Source organism: Pungitius pungitius, chromosome 9 (genome assembly GCF_949316345.1).
Source record: "Pungitius pungitius chromosome 9, fPunPun2.1, whole genome shotgun sequence".
NCBI lineage: Eukaryota > Metazoa > Chordata > Actinopteri > Perciformes > Gasterosteidae > Pungitius > Pungitius pungitius.
This window is the reverse complement of record NC_084908.1, coordinates 351137-365844: the sequence shown is the minus strand read 5'-3', so window position 1 is coordinate 365844 and position 14708 is coordinate 351137. Positions and strand designations below refer to the sequence as shown.

At 47.0% G+C, this 14708-nt stretch overlaps 2 protein-coding genes across 3 annotated transcripts; both read right to left on the bottom strand.

Annotated features, from left to right (window-relative positions):
- Window positions 1-2238: 2238 nt before the first annotated feature.
- Window positions 2239-10323, bottom strand: dennd1c (DENN domain containing 1C). 2 transcript variants are annotated; one of them, XM_037471487.2, is made up of 23 exons: window positions 9841-10323; window positions 9121-9185; window positions 8624-8667; window positions 8217-8266; window positions 8028-8147; window positions 7859-7928; window positions 7681-7761; window positions 7554-7610; window positions 6846-6899; window positions 6644-6754; window positions 6418-6518; window positions 6282-6327; window positions 6107-6208; window positions 5445-5570; window positions 5204-5305; window positions 4871-4961; window positions 4753-4793; window positions 4616-4666; window positions 4483-4530; window positions 4296-4403; window positions 4061-4143; window positions 3765-3978; window positions 2239-3677 (listed from the first exon to the last, which is right to left on the bottom strand). In XM_037471487.2, the coding sequence occupies exons 1-23, from the start codon at window positions 9855-9857 to the stop codon at window positions 2760-2762; spliced, it is 2700 nt and encodes an 899-aa protein (XP_037327384.2). In that variant the 5' UTR covers window positions 9858-10323; the 3' UTR covers window positions 2239-2759. The 2 variants fall into 2 exon arrangements, with proteins under 2 accessions (XP_037327384.2, XP_037327386.2); XM_037471489.2 differs by lacking the exon at window positions 7554-7610 and having other exon boundaries at window positions 9841-10318.
- Window positions 10324-10688: 365 nt separating this feature from the next.
- Window positions 10689-13741, bottom strand: LOC119217664 (tubulin beta-4B chain-like). The gene is made up of 5 exons (XM_037471490.2): window positions 13495-13741; window positions 12444-12552; window positions 12254-12364; window positions 11889-12133; window positions 10689-11802 (listed from the first exon to the last, which is right to left on the bottom strand). The coding sequence occupies exons 1-5, from the start codon at window positions 13549-13551 to the stop codon at window positions 10990-10992; spliced, it is 1335 nt and encodes a 444-aa protein (XP_037327387.1). The 5' UTR covers window positions 13552-13741; the 3' UTR covers window positions 10689-10989.
- Window positions 13742-14708: the final 967 nt, after the last annotated feature.

Below are 14708 nucleotides of genomic sequence, written 5' to 3'. Positions count from 1 at the left end.
GGGAGAGAGAGATGATTTTTTATTTATTTTTATATTTTCTAGAGATAGAGATAGAGATAGAGAGAGAGAGAGAGAGAGAGAGAGAGAGAGGATCCGTTTCTGATTGGCGCAGACATGGCGCGTGACACTGCTCATTTGCATATGGACAGGTAGGTGCGCGTGTGAGCAAATAGCTTCAGCTACACTGACCCCTGACTGGATTAAGAGTTTTGGCGCTTCGTCCGAACATCTGGCTTTGAACCAGAAGTCACATCCGGGACACGTCGCTCATCTCACCTGAACCTCAATGACAGACAGGTAACCCGCGTGGAATTGATCAAAAACAGACTAATCCTTCCACAAGACGATACCACGTAGCCTCCGTATCTTTACCTGTCAGCGGTTTCACCTGTGACGTCACCGCAGCGGGCTCACCTGAGCCGAGACGGCACCGGTCGAACAGGTGTCGCAGGACCTGGTGCATTCCGCCGTGTGCGCGCGTTTATCCACCTGGGCCGTTTGGTCATTTCTTGGTCGTTCTGATTGCAAAGGGCACATCGTAGGTGGGGGAGCAGTTTGTGTCCGGGGTGTTTTCGTGGGACGATGAGCGCCGTGTTGTTCTTTTCTTTCCTCTTTTGCCATGAATGCATCGGTACGCTGCTGAGTTCCCTCCGTGGTTCTTATCAGTTGTTAAGGTGTAGACTCATCATTACACACGTTGTGATAACAATGCCGGCAGGTGGATTAACAGACAAAATCACAGATGCTTTTGGATTTTCAGCCTTTTGGCCTTCATCCCATTAACGATTATTTATAACTTAATTAATTTATGTTTCTTGTACACCAGCCCACAGCCTCAAAAGCCCAAAATGACTCATTCACATCTGAAAATGTTTAAAACTTGAATATGTATTCCTTTACTAAAATTGAAATGTAAGCAAAACAGCAAATTCCCACATTTTTATACAATCGGATTGTGATTGTATATCGGAGGGATGTTGGTCTTTCTTTGTGGTTCCTTTTAAGTTCATTATTTCAGGTGTTTTATATTGGACTAAGTTACAGTACCAGTCAGAGGGTTGGAGCCATAGTTTTCATTGAATGAGTAAATGTGTCTAAACTACTATGCTATTGCTGCTCCCGTGTTTTAGCCGGTTAATGTTTGGAGTGGATAAACTCTCCTGGTATTCAAAGCTCCTGTTGTCACTCGTCACTCATTAACTGTCAAACACAAAGACGCAGTGCATACCTGAGCTGGTGGTGCTCTCTATTTCCTCAAGAAGGATGTGTTGGTTTTCTCTTTGGGATCGACTTACTTATTGTATTGGTCTGTTGTTTTCTAGAAGTATTGTATATATATTTTATATAGGAAATAAAACCTCAGTTTAGAGAGTATATTCATTCTTGCCTGGACAAATTTGCATTTTTGCAAATTCAGTCAATGCATGGACATTAATTAACATGCTGCAATCAATCAATCAATCGTTTTATCTGCAGTTACTGACGCCTTGGCCTGACCTGTGTGCAACTCCCTCCCCAGCTGGCTGTCACCATGGCGACGCAGGTGTCGATCCCACCCATAGTGTCAGTGCTCGTGTCCGCCGTGCTGTCCCTGCTCAGCTTGGCTCTGCTGCTGCTGCTGTGTGTCATCAGGAAGAAGAGGAGGACGGAGGGAACCTACAGGCCCAGTGCGGAGGAGAGGAAACAGGTGGGTTCTGGACCTGAAAGACCTGGCCTGCCTCTCCCGCTGCCCAAAGAGGAACGCCTCATATGATGAACATGCGCAGGAGGACCTGCAGATGGAAACCTCTGGGTTTTTCCTGACTTTGGTGTCCTCAAGGATGGTCCGGGTACGTCTTCAGCACCGGCAAATCCACTGAGGCACGCGCCACTGGTCGTACTGTTTGGATCTTGGTGGCATCCAATGAACCGATTAGTCCATTCTGTCACTGCAAGAAAGGAGGAAATGTATGTTTCCGTGGTATTGTTTTCAATTTTACGCACTCCATTTATTTTGCCACATGAAAGATATTAGCTTAAGTATATTTTCTATTTGTACAGAGGTTACTATATTTTTAGTCTACCCTGGGTTATATGTATATTTATATATATATATATACACACACACATGATTTCCACTAATGGGCATTGATTAAAACACTGATGCACTTTGATGTTAAGTTGAATTTCTGCAAAATAAATTGTAAACAAGGTGTTCTGTAAATAAATCATAAATATGCACGTCCTTTCTCTCCATCGTACTGGATCATTCAACAAATGTTCCTTTATTGGGTTTTTAAGTTATTCAAAGTGACGACTTGCCAGAATATAATAATGATCCTCATTTGTCAGTTTTAGCTAATTGGAGCATTTCTCTCTCTAACATTTATATACGTGTGAAAGACAAATAGGTCATACAGTAACCGTATTCAAAAATGAATTGTCCTCCCTGTTGAAGAGCATTTGCCTCAATAATAAGTGCAATGCACAAGTTATTTAATCAAGTAATATTCAGACAAATGAACAAAACTACTTAAACATTATTGTCATAAACACATAAGTGAGTCACACTGTTAAAGGCTTCTTCATTGTTCATAAATCGGTCCCATGTACATCGTCATAAAAACACACTCTGCAGTGCGACCTTTTACTCCACTTTATGGAACATTTGCTACAAACTTCAACAAATGACTAAATCTGTGACACACTTGCATATTGCTATTTTTTTGTGTTTTCATGTTATTTGTTTAAAGTAAGACAAACTAAAATGTCACCATCTTCTAAGCTTCAAATCGCTTCTTCAGTTCAGACACTTTTATTAGAGGCAGGTCTTCATCCTCATTAATTGCTGCCTCTGGAGCGTTTGAGTCACATGATGTCTGTGCCGTGTCCTTGCTCTGAAGCTTGTTGCGAGGTCTTCCAGGTTCACTCAGCTCCTCAGTCCTGGACTTCACCTGAAAGCCTCGGCCATGCGCCTGAAGCTGGAAGCGCGCTGCAGCAGGAAGCACTTTGGGGGTCGAGGGGCTCCGTCTCGTCTCCTGCTCCTTTACTGCTTCTTCACTGCTGTTTTCCTGAGCTGCTGGAGATTCAGGGTCCTCGAGGAGCTGTCGCAGCCCAGAAGGAGATGTGGGGTTCAGATTGTCCTCCATAGCGTTAGTTTGATGGGGATTTGGTATTATAAGTTTGTCTAAAGTATCATATTTGATCTCCTCCTGCTTATCTTTCCCCTCTTCTTCCTTCTGTATTTCACTTTCCTTCATCTCTTGTCCCTCAGCGACCTCTTCTTTCGGATTTTGCTCGTCCTTCTTATTTCCTCTCAACCGTTTGTCCTCTCGCTCCTCAGCCATTTCTGTCCCTGGGTCTTCTCCTACACTCACTCCCTTCCCTATCCCCTCCTCCTTTGTCTCTTTGTCTAAGCTCACCTCCTCAACGTTTTTTCTGTTGTCTATTTCTTCTTCTTGGTTGCCGTTAATTGCTACCTTCACTTCTTCCTCTCCGAACTCCCTGTCTCTGAATTCTTGATCACACACCACCAGAAGACTGTCTGTCCCCTCCTGCTCTGGTGCGCTGGTGTCCAAGCCCAGCCAATCAGAGTCCTCCGTCAGGTCTGACAGCTCCTCTGTGGTTTCCAGATTCCAGCTGTGGAGGCTCCCACTGCCACTGAGACTTTCCTGGCTCGGGTTGGGTGGAAAACGGCCCTAAAAAAACACACAGCCAATGTAAAACCAGAAACGACCTGTGTGTGTGTGTGTGTGTGTGAGAGAGAGACCTCCTCATTTCCATACCTTGGTAATATAGTCATGGCTGTCCGGTCCAAACAGGTCCAGGCTGCGTGTCCCGTACAGCAGGCCCCGTTCCTGGGAGCTCCGAGAGCTGAGCGTGTCAAAGATCTCCCCCAGCAGATCCATCTCCTCCGAGTCACACGGCGATGAATCGTCCCCTTCTTCTTGGTCCTTCTGGAGCTCAGAGTCAGGCCCGACTGCAGGCTCGGACTCGGCTCTGAAACGCAGCGATAAGAAACGAAACGTGTGTTTTTTTGTTCAAAAAGTCCCCCGTCTCTCAGCCTGTCTCTGACTCTCACCCTGCCCATGCGTCTCCAACATCCTGCACGTCCTCCTTGTCTCTGGAAGCCCTGAGTTTGTGAACAGGCCGGCGGGGACGAGACTGACACGAGGCAAGACCGCGTTACAGGAGCAAAGGGATGGAAACCAAGCAAAAAAAGACGAGGCAATGAGGTGAGAACATTAGTGAGACTGTTCCAGTGTTATAGAATACATATAAATATAGATATGGGGTTGTTTTCTGTCAGATCTCACCCTCCCAAAGTGTTGTGTGATTGGCAGGCGGTTCTGTAAGCAGTCTGATTTGGCCCGACGGTGCGACACGGATCCTCCTCTCTGAAGGGAGTGCTCTTCATTGTGGGCCTGAACAAACAGACATGTGTTATTACAGTGAAACCACAGAGAGCTCAGATCAGCTGTACCATCATGAACGCTTGCCCACCTTATGCATCAGCAGGTTTTTCAAACCAGACTTGGCGAGACCTTTGGCCTGGGAGAGATTTTAGTCATGGTGAATAGAGGAGTTTTAGAAATGCTGACAACCACCCAGTAAAAACACTGTGGCTTGCACTCACCCTCATGTTTGCTTTGGACTTCATGTTAAGGATCAGCGCTCCTCCCCCTTTCTGTAAAAAGCACAGGTGACTTTGGGTTTAACAAGCAGGGGATTGACCTCTGACTGTTTTATTAGAGTTAAGAGGAAAGAACTTACCTTTAAATTACCAACCAGCTGTTGATAGGATTTGCTCCTACCTAGAAACACAAGAGGACAGGTGGTAAGTGAGTGATGTCACACACACTCACACATATGCACGGACGCACAAATGCACCTCCAGCGCTTTCACACTTCAAGATCTCCTCCTCAAAGAGATCATCTGGTACTTTGTCTTCATTCAGAATATCCAGGCGGCCATCAATGAACTTCAAAACAAAACAAATATTTGATTGATACCTGATTTATTATATCTGATTTAATCAAATATAGAATATTTAACATAAGGACAACTTACTAATTCATCAGTCATTCTCTACAACTGCATAAAGGATGACATCTATTAACAAACGTTGCACCATTTCCTTTTACTGTAATGCGGTCTATCCGGTGTGTGAGTTACAGCTCGTGTCCAGCAGGGGGCACTAACAACAGCACGCACAGCACGCACCTGTTTGAAGGACTGTAAATGGACGGCACTCTGTAGGAACTGCCTCATACTGGCAGACTTGTGATCTTGAAAAATCTCCTCACTGAACCACACCTCACCCTCCTGCAAAGATCGATATTGCAAGAGGCACAATACAGGGAATGAAGTATGCATGGTGCGTAAAGTAACAAATGATGAAATGTTTGCTCGACTGTTTTCATTTTTATAATAAGAAACAATAATAAGCTTTTTGAGGTTTGACCTGTTGACCCTGCAGCGCGTCCTTGTAGCCACCAAAGAGCAGAGCCTGAGCTTTCAGGTATGCCCTTGAGACACCACAGCCCGGAGACACGGCCTGGCGCTTCAGACACGCCTTCAGCCCGGACATCTGGAGACACGCTGTACTTTTATACCAGTGATATAAATCAAGAGCAACTGCTGCTCCAACTCAGCGACAACGCTGAAGACAACCTTATTCAAGCAAGAGAACGAATGCGCTACAATGAAGAGAGCATTTGTTAGATCAGTGATGGTGTGGATTATAGTATGACACAAAGAAGAGGAGGGGAGATGGGGGGGGGAAATCTAGCAAAAAGCCCTTGACCATGTTCTTATCATTCATCCAATGCAGGAACTGCTTAAGGAACCATTCCTGAAAAAACTGAAAAAGGTTGCACCCTCCTCTTGGTACAACACTTTCTGAGGTACTGAGGACAGCGCTTCAGATGCTGATCATCACTGATTAAACTTGTATATTTACACAAGTTATTCATTAAAGCAACCAGGTGACTGCTTCGTCTCCTTGTTTGTCGGCTATGAGTCTAATTTAATTTAACATCACATTTGTACAGATGCGGTGGAAACACAACGGGAGCAAATAACATTAACATTCATTTATTTCTATTACAATAGGCAATTTATTACCACTTCTGAAGGAATCCTTTTCAGGTCGTCAAAGGGGGTTTCCAGAGTGTTTGTGTCCACATTCAGAATAACAACTTCCTCCAACCCCCGACTCCGCACCTTCTGTTGGACGGACAGAGACACACTGTGATGTGATGTTCCTTTGTGTCTGGGATGGTTTCACTCAGCAGCTTACCTCAGACAGACTGGTGTGGACCCCTATCAGGTAAGGCATAGGTGCACTGCAACCAAATGAAAACAGGTAAATCTGTTACAGACAAAGAGATGGATGGATGGATGGGGATACAGATTTGAACAGAAAGACTTCTTACCAGCAGTAGTCCAGTAGATGCGGTGGCAGGACAGGGATGAAGATGTGTTGCCAGTACATGGGGTAAAGGAGAGCACTGAGTGCATGGACGCACGCCGTCAGCTACACAACAGAAATACGAGTCATCCTTGTTCCTCTCAGGAGGGTCTGCGTAGTTGTCCGTAGGACATATGGAGGCCAGTTTGTGATTTCAAGGTGGAACAATAAAGGGAGTTTGTGGGTCTTACCGTGCTGAGTTTGCTGGAGGAGATGAGGATGCGTCTCTCAAACAGCATGCTGGCGTAGAGGTGCAGCAGGTTGCCCACGTCCACGGCCACGATCAGCTCCGTCAAGTTCCTCTGGTGATTCCACAGACACATCGCTTTGAGTGGGCAAACTCCACCTGCTGCATCAGACCCCGACCCTACGCTTAGCTTAGTGTACACTCACATTTTCAGGGATGGAGGGGAGACTTTTGGGGTCCGGAGCAATGAAGTATGGAACCTGTACAAAATGAGAAAAGACACAGTACATTATAAAGAAAGGTGGAGTAATTGAATGGACGTGTTTTTAATGTTGCCTTCAAGGTCATGCAGCCACTGTGCTTCTCCAGATCAGACTTAGGTTTTCATTCCAAAATTCTGTTTCAATGAAATAGTTCTTTAGTATTGTGTGAACCAGACGTGTTCTTATTAAATCAACCAGCATTCAACCTCTTCTGTTGTGTTATTCTCCTCTAATAACATCTTTAATCAATATTATCGATTCTCACACCAAGGTCATTTGACGTGTGGATGTGTTTTCAAGCGCAGGATTTGTTACTTTGGAATGAAACTCTTAAAAATGTTAACAATCCACAAGGTACGGCCGGCCGGAGCCTTGATTTGATTTATCCCGAGACAGAACATTTGTTGTTGGGTCAGTACAATCATGGGTTATTTGTTATGGATGCATACATTCCAGTCACAATGAATGGAGTTAGTGCAAATCGCGTTACGCCATAAAACATTTTATTAGAGGGGTGAATGACAAGTTCTTAGTCCACACACACACGTTCGGTTAAGCCATCAAGCGCCGACAGCTCGAGTTTTCCAGCAGGAGTTAGTCTGCATCCACTCAGCAGTCATTCAGGACCACACCAACACCTGTGGGACTCACCCCCTCTTGGTGTCCAACGGGATGGGACACCTCTGTGCTGACCCACAGCTGCCCTCCCTCAGGACAAAACACAACAGTCTGACCTCTGACAGGAAACAGGGTGAAGTGTGGCTCGTTTGAGATTTACCATCTGCAGAGTGACGGCTCCGTCTGGGGGGGGCGGGGGCTGCTCGTAGAGCGCGGCCAGCAGGGCTTTGGTCTCGTTGGTCTGGCGAGGACACGACGGCCGTCAGTTATGCTCATGCAAGAGTGCGTGTGGGATTGGGGACAGCGGTGAGGACAGAGCCCCCCCGCTGGAACCTCACCTGTCCTTTGGTGAGGAAATCGGCCAAGTTGTTGAGGAGTTTGTAAAACACTTCAAACCACGGAAGATAACTGCAATCAGAGGGATTTGAAAGGGCTTAAATCATGACGCCAAAGGCACGGGTCACGATAATGACCCGCTCGCTGCCCCCCCACCCCGTACACACGCACCTGAGTATGCAGAGGCAGGTATTTGTGTTGTTGGTGAGGCGGCAGAACCCGAAGCGCTGGCATCCCTCGAGGTCGGTCAGGACAAAAGTAAAATGCTGCACGGCAACACTCTCCCTGGCTCTGGGCAGACGGACACGTTGAAACATACAGATGCAAACTCAGGGACTCAGTCAGGTCCTTTAGACTCACCTCTGGATGTCATACGGGAAGCAGAACCTGGGGGATGTTTGACAGGACTCCTGCAGAGAGAAATGAAACGTCCTCACCATGACCACGTTAAGCTTAACATGCTGTAACATTCCACAAATATTCCAACATGTCTAAGATGTGCAATCACTGAACATGATCAATACATCAAATGTTGCCAATACACATGTGTCTCTTCTCAAACGATGAACAATTCAAGATGAGAGCAGCTTAGATTTAGTACATTTGGATCACGGTGTTGATAGTTAAATGCTTTATTAACGTTGCATCTCATCATCTCATAGGTGTCACTTGGATATGATGGAATGGATTAAAAGCCTCCCAACAGAAGTCATTTCAATCATTTCAACGTGACAGTACATCTCCAAACAGGAGACACGAGTGGTTACCTCATCACTGAAGTCCTCTGGAAACCGAAACAGAACGCCAGGATCTGCCACAATGAGGGAAGCAGAAGGATAAAAACACATAAAACATAGGTAAATGAAATAAATGTCTCAAGTGAATTAGAAGCATGTAGCAGTTAAACCCGTCAGCCAACTGTCGAGCTGCAAAGTCCGTCAGATTACCACAACACAGCCGTGTGGTTTTTCTGATCATGTGACAGGATGTAACTCGGCTCAGCACAAACCCCTTCATAAATATATGTTCATTTTTATACATAGAAAACCATTCCACAACACAAATTAGTTTCTGTTGCTTTTAGGTTTGAAGCAAATTTCAGAGGTTAGTGTTTAATGAAGGAAAAGGACCATGGGAATAAATTCACAGGAAGAATTTGAGGAACAATCTTTTATCAACTTCTCTGTTGCAGACAACTGACTAAGTCCATGTAAACAGTTTCAGAACATGCAACCCCCGTTTCTACTGTACATTATGGACTCACCTTTGTCCCGGGCTACGGGGCAAGTTGCTTCAAAGAACCAATAGAAGGTCCGCTCTGGGTTTTGTCTGACAGGAAGGAGGCAGAGTACTCATGTGAGAATCCAAACTGACCAAAACACGTCCACGTCAATGCACAAAAAGACAAATGCAGACAGTGGTCTGTCTGTTAGAGACAGTAATATCAACCGTAAGAGGTACATGCCGTGATGAAATGTATCTTTCTTCTTATATTTCTGCTACTTGTAGTTAAATCCGACTAACGTAGTTAAATTGCAGACTTGGTTTATTACCATCAAATATCGATCAGCTAAAGTGTGTTTTTTTTACAGATGAAACTACCAAGAATTATAGAAATGGGCCATATTTCATAATAAGTACATTTACTCTTTGTACAGATTTTTATTGGAGGACTTTCACTTGTAAAAGCTAAATATTCTACACTGTATTATTGCTACTTTTACTAAAGTTAACCATCTTCGTATTTTATCCTCCACTGGTTGTGATTACATCAAAATATTCAGTTATATTCAACTCCAAACAACACTATATATAAAGATCAACGTTTTGTGGCCTACTATGAAGTTAATGCCAACTAACAAAAGGCAGCAGAGCTGCAGGAAGCTTCCTGTGCAGTTGTGAGAGGAAGTGATGAAAACCACAAGAACACACTGCCGGGCAGAGTGATGATGAGACTCGGCCTTAAATGAAGAGATTAACTTACTTCAGTCTGGAGCCCATGCTGTCTGGATGTGACCGTGTCCATGTGCTTGTTGAGGAGGGCGGAGGTCTGCAGCAGACCGGAGTCAGACCTGCAGACGATGGTGGAAGCAGCAGTCTGACAAATTAGCGCAATGAGAATGAACAAACACTTCCTGATCTACGTGGGTATGTGCAGAGTGTCCGTGTGTGCATGGGGTGTGTGTACGTATGACGTCTGACATGAGACCACCTCTCCAAGATCAGCACTCTTATTCACTCAGATTTCTATTAAGTATCTCACATCTTATTTAAAATAAGCAGCCGTCTGAAACAAAGCCTTGAAATGCAAAACCAAATCTCGTGTGACAGCAGTTAAAACTGAAAAAATGTTACGCTCTTTGCATTTCGGTTCTGTGACCTAAAGGAGATTTGCATTTAAGGAAATGTCCTCGGTTCCTCCACATTGAACCCAATCTTCTCAGAAGCAGAAGGTCAAAGGAACATGAACTCAGATACCTGACGTCTGGTTTCAACCCAGAAGAAGCTTCAAATCATGTAGTTTGTTCCTTCTCAAAGGGGAGGTGTTCTAAAGCCTTCGGTGGTTCAAGTATCTTAAATGTAGGAAGCAGCATGTTGACAGAAGCACTGGGCCCGGTACCAGTGACGCCCCCTGGTGGTCTCCCCCAGCACCACCCAGTCTGTACGACTCCATTTTAGTTTCCTTCCTACGGAATTAATTTTGACTGAACATGAACAAAAATAATCTAATTTTGTAAAAGGTGTCAGCAAAACTACACAAAGATACAGTGTGAGGCTCAGTAATCCCCTTCTATTGTGTGCTAAATGTACCACAGAAGAAAATCAAGCAGATTCATTTTTTTTCCAACAAATTTATTACAATCAATGCCAAATTTGACAAGTGATCAAATTTGCGTTGAACGGTTTCATTGAATACTTGGCCCAGGTACGGTTTGACTCGTAGTGATAAATGAACTTAGACAGAAAGCTACCAACAAAAAGCACAGCTGTGTGAACTAACTATTCGAGCGCTGAGTTATTAACGTGTTGAGAGGAACCGGGCAAACACACAGTGGGTTTACAGGAGGGAGTTAGTTGGACCGCGGGTTGGATGGAGTTATGACGAGTTGAGGAATGATGTGAGACTTGATCTTTAGGCCACCTCCTCTTCGCCCTCCTCCTCGAACTCGCCCTCCTCGGCGGTGGCGTCCTGGTACTGCTGGTACTCGGACACCAAGTCGTTCATGTTGCTCTCCGCCTCCGTGAACTCCATCTCGTCCATGCCCTCGCCGGTGTACCAGTGGAGGAAGGCCTTGCGGCGGAACATGGCGGTGAACTGCTCGGAGATGCGCTTGAACAGCTCCTGGATGGCCGTGCTGTTGCCGATGAAGGTGGCGGCCATCTTGAGGCCGCGGGGCGGGATGTCGCACACGGCGGTCTTGACGTTGTTGGGGATCCACTCCACGAAGTAGCTGCTGTTCTTGTTCTGCACGTTCAGCATCTGCTCGTCCACCTCCTTCATGGACATGCGGCCGCGGAACACGGCGGCCACGGTCAGGTAGCGGCCGTGGCGCGGGTCGCAGGCGGCCATCATGTTCTTGGCGTCGAACATCTGCTGCGTGAGCTCGGGCACGGAGAGGGCGCGGTACTGCTGGCTGCCCCGGCTGGTGAGGGGGGCGAAGCCCGGCATGAAGAAGTGCAGGCGGGGGAAGGGCACCATGTTCACGGCCAGCTTGCGCAGGTCGGCGTTGAGCTGCCCGGGGAAGCGCAGGCACGTGGTCACGCCGCTCATGGTGGCGGACACCAGGTGGTTGAGGTCTCCGTAGGTGGGCGTGGTGAGCTTCAGGGTGCGGAAGCAGATGTCGTAGAGGGCCTCGTTGTCGATGCAGTAGGTCTCGTCCGTGTTCTCCACCAGCTGGTGGACGGACAGCGTGGCGTTGTAGGGCTCCACCACCGTGTCCGACACCTGGGGGGACGACACGGGTCGGTCACAAGAGGCAGAAAGGGGATTTACAAAAAACACCCATCAGCAGTGACAGGTGACGGTTGTACCTTAGGAGAGGGCACCACACTGAAGGTGTTCATGATGCGGTCAGGGTACTCCTCGCGGATCTTGCTGATGAGCAGAGTTCCCATACCAGAACCGGTCCCACCTCCCAGCGAGTGTGTGAGCTGGAAACCCTGCAGGCAGTCGCAGCTCTCAGCCTCCTTCCTCACGACGTCCATGACGGAGTCCACCAGCTCGGCCCCCTCCGTGTAGTGGCCCTTGGCCCAGTTGTTACCAGCGCCGCTTTGGCCTGGATGCAAAAGGTTCATTACATTCGGCAATCGTAATATTCAGCCTCATTAGGAACTCAAATTCTAATTGCATTACTCTCCAACGCATTAGGCCTGTGTGTGTGTAGCTGATCACACACCAAAGACAAAGTTGTCGGGTCTGAAGATCTGTCCGAAGGGGCCCGAGCGAACAGAGTCCATGGTGCCGGGCTCCAGATCCACCAGGATGGCTCTGGGCACGTACTTCCCACCTGGAGCACAAATGCATGCGTGTTAGAACGTGTTTTGGTTTGAGAAGGAACCAGAGAGCAGGTGTTTGTAGGTGCCGACCTGAGGCCTCGTTGTAGTAGACATTGATTCTGTCCAGCTGCAGGTCGCTGTCGCCATGGTAACTTCCGGTTGGGTCGATGCCATGCTCATCACTGATCACCTCCCAGAACTACAGGGGGGTTGGACAGAAATATCACCATTAACCAAAATGCGCAACACTGTTAAGATCATTTATTTTATATTTATTTATTTTTGGGGGGGGGGGGGGGGGGGATAGAACATGACGGTGAGTGCGTCGCTTTCAACGAAGCCGTTTTTAATGCAGAGTCACCGGATATAAAATTAAAAGGTTTCTCTTGTGGTAATTTAGATTAATTAAAGTAATTAAAGCAAACACTTCGCTTGCAGCACATCATCCGTTTGGACTGATGTCAGACAAAAGGACCTCCATCCATTCTGTGTAACGCCATATTCATTTAAATTATTAAATGAGGATTTAAAAAGAGAACTGGCGGAATCGTGCCGTAGTTTCGGGCCTACAAATAGATCCCCTTTGATTTAAAATCCCTCTCCCGTAACTCAATGTCTGCTTAATCCGCATAAAACACGATGTTCAGCGCCTTCACTCGACGGCAAAGCGGCCCAACGTGGTTTAAAGTCACCGCAATTTAAAAAATATGAACTAATACGCGTTTGCAGGAGAGAAAAAGAAGCGAAGAGCCAAAGAGCCTCGGTCCGTTGTCTGAGCCGCACCCCTCTTCCTCCTCCTCCTCCTCCTCCTCCTCCTCCTCCGCGGCCAGACACACGCAGCTCAGGCGGAGCTGTCGTTCATTTAAAAATGGCATCATCGGGGAGGAGGAGAGGGGGGGGGGGCGCCGCCCCGGCCTGAAGGATGCTATTGTACGGGGCCACCAGCCTTTGCACGACGCGTCCCAATCCGCGGCGGTGACCTATTTAACGCGTTCCTGCGGAGGAAACGCGGCCTCGACACAAACGGCACCAACTAACCCCATTTCACACGCACGCACACACACACACACAGACAAACAAAAGTGCAGTAAAATGCATCGATGTCACGATGTAACGTCGACGGGTGCGCGTGGTTCCAAACCTTTGCTCCGATCTGGTTACCGCATTGGCCGGCCTGCAGATGCACGATTTCACGCATGTTGTCGCTGCGTTGCGTGTCCGGGGGTAGTCTGGCGAAGAAACGGGGGGGGGAAGCTCAACTGACGACGGGCTCTGGTTCTTTGGCGGCTGGGTCCTGGTCCTCCGGGCTCAGTCGACTGTCTGGATGAATGGCGGAAGGAGCTGTGGCTGCGTAGTGAGCCGTCTCGCCCTTCCCTTTAGTTCGCTCCTGCGCAGTTCAACCCGTTGCTGCAGCATGACGTCATCTCCATGGCAACGGGAACCGGGCACGGCCGGAATAACGGCCCGCCCGGGCCGTGTTGTTGAGGGAGCGGCTGTCGTGGGATCGAAAGCTACGTGAGATAAACAGCCGGGATTAACTTCTTGTTCAAAGTCCGATGCACGAGGTTTAATGAACTGTGACGTCAGCATGTGGAGAGGGTGACGGTTGCCCGATTAGACTGTGGAGAGAGACTATAACATCCTAACCCTGCACGTGGCCTGTTCCTCCATCCCCTGTGAGAGATGTTTTTGTGTCCGGGTGGGAGCTTCCAGTGTTCCAGTGCCTCAAACCGCTTCATGTCAGCCAGTGACTTGCAGAAAGGCCCCATGTTAGCTTGCAGAAATGTTTTGTTCCTCCCGGCGTTTTGCACCTGTCCAGGTTTCATTCTCATCGGAGGGACTTGGTCCTCCGGCTTGGCCTTCGTCCTCATCTAAAGGCAAACATGTTCATGCCTGGTTTGAATTTGCATGTGTCTCCAGTGATTCCATCTAATTGAAGGGTGTCCATCATATAGACGTGTCTGGTTCCATGATTATAGATCATGGCTGTCTCTTTGTTCTACCGTATTAGCTTAAAGGGTCAATGGCTGCACACCAACCAGCAGAAAGCAGCACCCACACAATGAAAAACTGTCAAGTCACAACAGTAAGACACCATGGATTCTAAATAGCATATTTTCTATTGCATGGTAGTGTGCACCAAAATATTTTTATCAGCCCAAACAATAAATTATGCACATATTTTTTTTACTGTTGACTATACTTAACATTGTACAATAAATAAAGTCAAATTTGCATTAATTACTTTGAATAAACGCATTTGGTCATAATCTGCAGACTATAGTGTGTCCATTCTAGCTGGATTGTAAGGAATCATAAATATAATGGGCAGCCTGTAATTTAAGCACAGACCTA

Coding starts and splice junctions, on each gene's coding strand:
- dennd1c (XM_037471487.2), bottom strand. Junction 8,148..8,216: donor TTCCCGTATGACATCCAGAG/GTGAGTCTAAAG, acceptor CCGTCTGCCCAG/AGCCAGGGAGAGTGTTGCCG. Junction 7,762..7,858: donor ATTTCCTCACCAAAGGACAG/GTGAGGTTCCAG, acceptor TGTCCTCGCCAG/ACCAACGAGACCAAAGCCCT.
- LOC119217664 (XM_037471490.2), bottom strand. CDS start 13,551: ATGCGTGAAATCGTGCATCTGCAGGCCGGCCAATGCGGTAACCAGATC. Junction 12,365..12,443: donor CTACTACAACGAGGCCTCAG/GTCGGCACCTAC, acceptor TTTGTGCTCCAG/GTGGGAAGTACGTGCCCAGA. Junction 11,803..11,888: donor GTGTGGTGCCCTCTCCTAAG/GTACAACCGTCA, acceptor TCGTCCCCCCAG/GTGTCGGACACGGTGGTGGA.